This window comes from Strix uralensis, chromosome 8, assembly GCF_047716275.1.
Source record: "Strix uralensis isolate ZFMK-TIS-50842 chromosome 8, bStrUra1, whole genome shotgun sequence".
NCBI lineage: Eukaryota > Metazoa > Chordata > Aves > Strigiformes > Strigidae > Strix > Strix uralensis.
The window spans coordinates 525,238-531,881 of record NC_133979.1 but is presented as its reverse complement, the minus strand read 5'-3'; the positions used below and the strand labels follow the sequence as shown (position 1 = coordinate 531,881).

Genomic DNA, 6,644 nt, shown 5'->3' with positions numbered 1-6,644 from the left:
CTGCAGGGGATCTGCGTGACATGGCTTCAGCAGCACAAATATTCAGTTAGAAAGCAGAGATAAACTCCAGAGACCAGGCCCTACTCGACTGGCAACTACTGTGCTTATGAAATATATATAATGAATAACGAAAGCATTTGCAAAATGTCAAGGAGCCACGCACGCTGCTGCAGGTTTTTCATAGACCCAAGTAAATGAGCAGGTGTGCATACATGCACCGAGAAACCAACCGCTGGAGAAGGTCACTGGCATGAATTCAGATTCTGAACACTTTGCATACCGGGTGTATTCAGCTGTAGAGTACGCAAACACAGGTTATCTATTTACTGCCCTTTTTTTACACTGAACAACACTGAGAATGTCTTGGTCCAGTGAATAAGCCACTTCTGGTTTTGTGGACGTTCCCTGGTTAAATGACCATTGTTGAGTGGTCAAAGGTCAAACGCCTTGTAAGCAAATATTGCACATCCCGCACAGAATAAACATTTCAGCAGGACCACTTGATGTAATGCTTTCTTTTAAACTGCTGAGGACTGTAAAGCTGTTATTAGTCTTTTTTGTCTACTTCTCTGTTTCAAAGCCTGGTGTCCAGACTGAAAACACAAATGCAACCGTCTTTAGCACAGGAGGGAACAAACACCGATTACTTGATCCCATTGAAAGTTCCTCTCCCATGCAGACTGATCCTCAGTGACTTAGTGTCAAACCCACCCAAAATCCCGCTCATTTCAGCCCCATTTCCCGACCTGCACACGCAGTGACGGCCCCACCGTGCCGGGCAGAGCATCCTGCAGCCCCCCGAGCAATGCCTGCCAGGCGCTGCGGGCTGGCGGGGTCTCGGGGAGCCCCCGGGGTTGCGCAAGAGCTGGGGGGGCTCCGGCAGTGGAGATCCGCAGCCAGCGCTGGGCTGGAATTGCTTTACACCGACCACCCTCCTGCAGAGCCCGCACTGACCCCGTGGACCCGGGGAGCTATTCATGCCTGAGCCCAGCAGAAGCAAAAGGCCGGGCTTGAACCATTTATAAATATGAGTTGGCATGTTCGCATTTAACAGCGCTAAATGTTTCCAAGTCCCGGGAAGGCCCTGAAGTGTGGCCAGTGACAAGCCCGGGTCCCTGAGGAGAGCACAGCCCTCCCGCACACACTAGAGGGTCGCTTGCCTGCAGCGTGGCGTGGCAGCAGCCCCCAACCTAAAGACCCCTGGGCAAGGCCACTGCCACCCCCGGGACCGGCCGTCCCACATCTCTGCTGAGCTTCCCCCGACGCGCTCAGCAGAAGCAAACACCAATGTGCGCTGGGGCCCTGTGCTGCAGCGGAGACACAGCCCCGACTGTCAGCAAAACGTCCACAGACGAGTCGCAGATGACGGCGAGAACAACACAGCACTCAGACACGGATGGACATGAACGTGAAACCTCTTATTGAACAACAACATGGAAAGCACATCTACCCTCACCCCCCACCCAGCGGTGCCCAGGGAAGGAAGGGAGGTTCAGCCAGTCCGATATTGCTCCATAGTTTAGGAAAGCAAGCCTGACAGCTGAGGAATAATCCTTGCAATTATTGTTGTCATGAGCACGAGGGAGTGATGTTTCCTGGGTTGGATCATTTCAGTTGTCTGCTCCGCACTGAGAAGCTGCTCTAGTAAAGTGTGACAGATGGTTGTGGTACTCGCGGAGTAAAATAAAGGACATCCCAACCGGCACAAATCTACAGCAATTTGTGTAAATGTTGCAGGACAGAGACTGAAGCAGCAGCAGAAAAAGCTTAGAGGAGAGTTTCTTCCCCATCCTGGCCTGTACTGAGGGCAGGACCACTGCGCCTGGGCTTACAACACCCTATGAAACAATGAGAAAAACATTAGCTTTACAAAAAAGGTGCTAAGCTTTGAGCTACTGACACACCACTGTAACAGATTTCCTAGGAGCAGCTGCCAGAGCAAGCAGAGGAGCCGGTGCTGCCCTTGACCTGGGGCTGCACTGCTGGGTGGCGGGAGCTGCTCCACAAGGGGTGAGGGGCTGAGGGGCCGCCAGCGTAGCATCAGAGCAAAGGGATTTGCAAGGAGATTTCGGGAACAGGAAAGAGGGCAGAAGCCGCCACCCAAAAGGATTTACCATCCCCTACCCCAGCAGACAGCAGCAGATACTCAAGGGAAGTGTAAGAAACGGGACGAAGTGCTGCACCCGCGGCTCCTGGCAGGGACGAGCCTGGGGACTCGACGGGGCACGGGGCAGCGGCTGACCCACGCAGGACTCACCTCACGGGGCTGCTGCTCCTTGGGCCCTGCCAGCAGCTCCCAGGGCATCTGGGCCACCTCCAGCAGGACTGTCCTTCCTCTGCTCCCTGCCCTCAGCAGCTCTCCCTGCACTAACCCCCCTCTCTGCTATTGTCACAGAAGTCTGGCTGTTCCCCCTCAGCTTTCACCCCACCTGCTCTGTCCTCGGCTCCCCATCGGCTCTGAGCTCAGGGATGTTTCTGCCATCGGCTGCTCTCCAAGGGACGTGGCTCCACACAGGTTTCTGTCCCGTGGGAACACAAGATGTGCTGTGCCCCACTCCCCCCCCCCCGCCTCACTCTGGTCCTCAGCCCCTTCCCTCACACCCCTCCTGGCTGACCCCTTGCCCCCAAGCTTCATCAGCTGCCCCTTCCCCATCCCCCCCAGACCCCCTAGAGCTCCCCTCCCTCAGCTGCCACCCCCGGCACGCTCTATCTCCGCCCCCCTCTGCTCCCATCACCCCTCCCTGTGCCCTGTCACTCCCCATGCTAACCCCAGACACTGTCCCTGCCCCAGGCCACCTCTGCTCCCCACTCCCCAGTGACCCCTCCCTCCCAAGCTCCCTTGAATCCGCTGCTCCACCCATGGCCTCGCCTCCACCTCCTGACTCTGCTCTGGGCATCCCCGCATCGTCCTCCCCCGCAAATCCTCCCTATTCCATCTCCTCTCTCTCAGACACAGCACCAGCCACAACATCCTTCCCTGCAAAAGCTCCCTCCTCAGTGTCATCTCCCCCAGACACCAGAATCGCCACAACGTCCTTCCCTGCAAAACCTCCCTTGTCCACATCCTCCTCTCCCTCAGGCGCACCACCCAACACGTATTCCCTTCTAAATCCTCTCTCCTCCATGTCCTCCTCTTCATCAGAAATCTCAATCGGTTCTAAGTCTATCCCCTCAAATTCTCCCTCCTCCAGGTTCTCCTCTCCCGCACACAGAGCACTCGCCACATCTTTCCCTTCAAATTCTCCCTCCTCCAGGTTCTCCTCTCCCGCACACAGAGCACTCGCCACATCTTGCCCCTCAAATTCTCCCTCCTCCAGGTTCTCCTCTCCCGCACACAGAGCACTCGCCACATCTTGCCCCTCAAATTCTCCCTCCTCCAGGTTCTCCTCTCCCGCACACAGAGCACTCGCCACATCTTTCCCTTCAAATTCTCCCTCCTCCAGGTTCTCCTCTCCCGCACACAGAGCACTCGCCACATCTTTCCCTTCAAATTCTCCCTCCTCCAGGTTCTCCTCTCCCGCACACAGAGCACTCACCACATCTTGCCCCTCAAATTCTCCCTCCTCCAGGTTCTCCTCTCCCGCACACAGAGCACTCGCCACATCTTGCCCCTCAAATTCTCCCTCCTCCAGGTTCTCCTCTCCCGCACACAGAGCACTCGCCACATCTTTCCCTTCAAATTCTCCCTCCTCCAGGTTCTCCTCTCCCGCACACAGAGCACTCACCACATCTTGCCCCTCAAATTCTCCCTCCTCCAGGTTCTCCTCTCCCGCACACAGAGCACTCGCCACATCTTTCCCTTCAAATTCTCCCTCCTCCAGGTTCTCCTCTCCCGCACACAGAGCACTCGCCACATCTCGCCCCTCAAATTCTCCCTCCTCCAGGTTCTCCTCTCCCGCACACAGAGCACTCGCCACATCTTGCCCCTCAAATTCTCCCTCCTCCATGTTCTCCTCTCCCGCACACAGAGCACTCGCCACATCTTTCCCTTCAAATTCTCCCTCCTCCAGGTTCTCCTCTCCCGCACACAGAGCACTCACCACATCTTGCCCCTCAAATTCTCCCTCCTCCAGGTTCTCCTCTCCCGCACACAGAGCACTCGCCACATCTTTCCCTTCAAATTCTCCCTCCTCCAGGTTCTCCTCTCCCGCACACAGAGCACTCGCCACATCTCGCCCCTCAAATTCTCCCTCCTCCAGGTTCTCCTCTCCCGCACACAGAGCACTCGCCACATCTTGCCCCTCAAATTCTCCCTCCTCCATGTTCTCCTCTCCCGCACACAGAGCACTCGCCACATCTTTCCCTTCAAATTCTCCCTCCTCCAGGTTCTCCTCTCCCGCACACAGAGCACTCACCACATCTTGCCCCTCAAATTCTCCCTCCTCCAGGTTCTCCTCTCCCGCACACAGAGCACTCGCCACATCTTGCCCCTCAAATTCTCCCTCCTCCAGGTTCTCCTCTCCCGCACACAGAGCACTCGCCACATCTTTCCCTTCAAATTCTCCCTCCTCCAGGTTCTCCTCTCCCGCACACAGAGCACTCACCACATCTTGCCCCTCAAATTCTCCCTCCTCCAGGTTCTCCTCTCCCGCACACAGAGCACTCGCCACATCTTTCCCTTCAAATTCTCCCTCCTCCAGGTTCTCCTCTCCCGCACACAGAGCACTCGCCACATCTCGCCCCTCAAATTCTCCCTCCTCCAGGTTCTCCTCTCCCGCACACAGAGCACTCGCCACATCTTGCCCCTCAAATTCTCCCTCCTCCATGTTCTCCTCTCCCGCACACAGAGCACTCGCCACATCTTTCCCTTCAAATTCTCCCTCCTCCAGGTTCTCCTCTCCCGCACACAGAGCACTCACCACATCTTGCCCCTCAAATTCTCCCTCCTCCAGGTTCTCCTCTCCCGCACACAGAGCACTCGCCACATCTTTCCCTTCAAATTCTCCCTCCTCCAGGTTCTCCTCTCCCGCACACAGAGCACTCGCCACATCTCGCCCCTCAAATTCTCCCTCCTCCAGGTTCTCCTCTCCCGCACACAGAGCACTCGCCACATCTTGCCCCTCAAATTCTCCCTCCTCCATGTTCTCCTCTCCCGCACACAGAGCACTCGCCACATCTTTCCCTTCAAATTCTCCCTCCTCCAGGTTCTCCTCTCCCGCACACAGAGCACTCACCACATCTTGCCCCTCAAATTCTCCCTCCTCCAGGTTCTCCTCTCCCGCACACAGAGCACTCGCCACATCTTGCCCCTCAAATTCTCCCTCCTCCAGGTTCTCCTCTCCCGCACACAGAGCACTCGCCACATCTTTCCCTTCAAATTCTCCCTCCTCCAGGTTCTCCTCTCCCGCACACAGAGCACTCACCACATCTTGCCCCTCAAATTCTCCCTCCTCCAGGTTCTCCTCTCCCGCACACAGAGCACTCGCCACATCTTTCCCTTCAAATTCTCCCTCCTCCAGGTTCTCCTCTCCCGCACACAGAGCACTCGCCACATCTCGCCCCTCAAATTCTCCCTCCTCCAGGTTCTCCTCTCCCGCACACAGAGCACTCGCCACATCTTGCCCCTCAAATTCTCCCTCCTCCATGTTCTCCTCTCCCGCACACAGAGCACTCGCCACATCTTTCCCTTCAAATTCTCCCTCCTCCAGGTTCTCCTCTCCCGCACACAGAGCACTCACCACATCTTGCCCCTCAAATTCTCCCTCCTCCAGGTTCTCCTCTCCCGCACACAGAGCACTCGCCACATCTTTCCCTTCAAATTCTCCCTCCTCCAGGTTCTCCTCTCCCGCACACAGAGCACTCACCACATCTTGCCCCTCAAATTCTCCCTCCTCCAGGTTCTCCTCTCCCGCACACAGAGCACTCGCCACATCTTTCCCCTCAAATTCTCCCTCCTCCAGGTTCTCCTCTCCCGCACACAGAGCACTCGCCACATCTTTCCCTTCAAATTCTCCCTCCTCCATGTTCTCCTCTCCCGCACACAGAGCACTCGCCACATCTTTCCCCTCAAATTCCCCCTCCTCCAGGTTCTCCTCTCCCTCAAACACAGCACTTGCCACATCATCCTCCCCTGAAAAACCTCCCTCCTCCATGTTCTCCTCTCCCTCTGACTCCTCTACCTCAGAGTCCTCCTCATCACTCTCAGAGAGGTCCTCAGCCCCCTCCCGCCCCTCGGGCTGCATTCTGCCTTCCTCCCAGCCAAGCTCTTCCCGTGCCCCTGACAGCTCCTCTTCCCGACATCCCTGCTCTTCGAGTTCTGCCTCGCTCTCCATCCACTCCACCATAACTCCCTGTTCCCCTGGTGCCACCTCTGCGCCAAACTCCCTTCCTTTCCCTGTCCCCTGTCCTTTGGGATGTCCCTCTGCCACGGCACTCTCTTCAGGAGCAGATTCCTCCACCACAAGCTGACCCTCTGCCTGCAGCACAGCCACTTCTTCCTCCTGGGGCAGCAAATCTCCCACCCATTCCACTTCTTCTCCTGCCTCTTTGGTGCAAACTTCTCCTTCCTCTTCAACAAAATCTGCCTCCTCAAGTGCTTGTGTCTCCACTACGATCTGCCTCTCTTGTGCCACTTTTTCTGCTGCTTCCTGCACATCAAGTGTTCTTGTTCCTTCTGCCAAGAAAGTTCCATCTGGTGCTATTAA

At 56.4% G+C, this 6,644-nt stretch overlaps 1 protein-coding gene and 1 long non-coding RNA gene across 3 annotated transcripts in view; both read right to left on the bottom strand.

Moving 5' to 3' along the window:
• Positions 1-1,399: 1,399 nt before the first annotated feature.
• Positions 1,400-2,598, bottom strand: LOC141946782 (uncharacterized). The gene is made up of 2 exons (XR_012629931.1): positions 2,258-2,598; positions 1,400-1,838 (listed from the first exon to the last, which is right to left on the bottom strand). It is a non-coding gene; the product is annotated as an uncharacterized LOC141946782 (long non-coding RNA).
• Positions 2,599-2,804: 206 nt separating this feature from the next.
• ERICH3 (glutamate rich 3) overlaps positions 2,805-6,644 on the bottom strand; it is a 33,356-nt gene continuing 29,516 nt past the window's right edge. For both annotated transcript variants that reach the window (XM_074875739.1, XM_074875740.1), the window contains exon 14: positions 2,805-6,637. In XM_074875739.1, the coding sequence (XP_074731840.1) occupies positions 2,928-6,637 (3,710 nt within the window). In that variant the 3' untranslated portion in view covers positions 2,805-2,927. The remainder of the gene's footprint in view (positions 6,638-6,644) is intronic.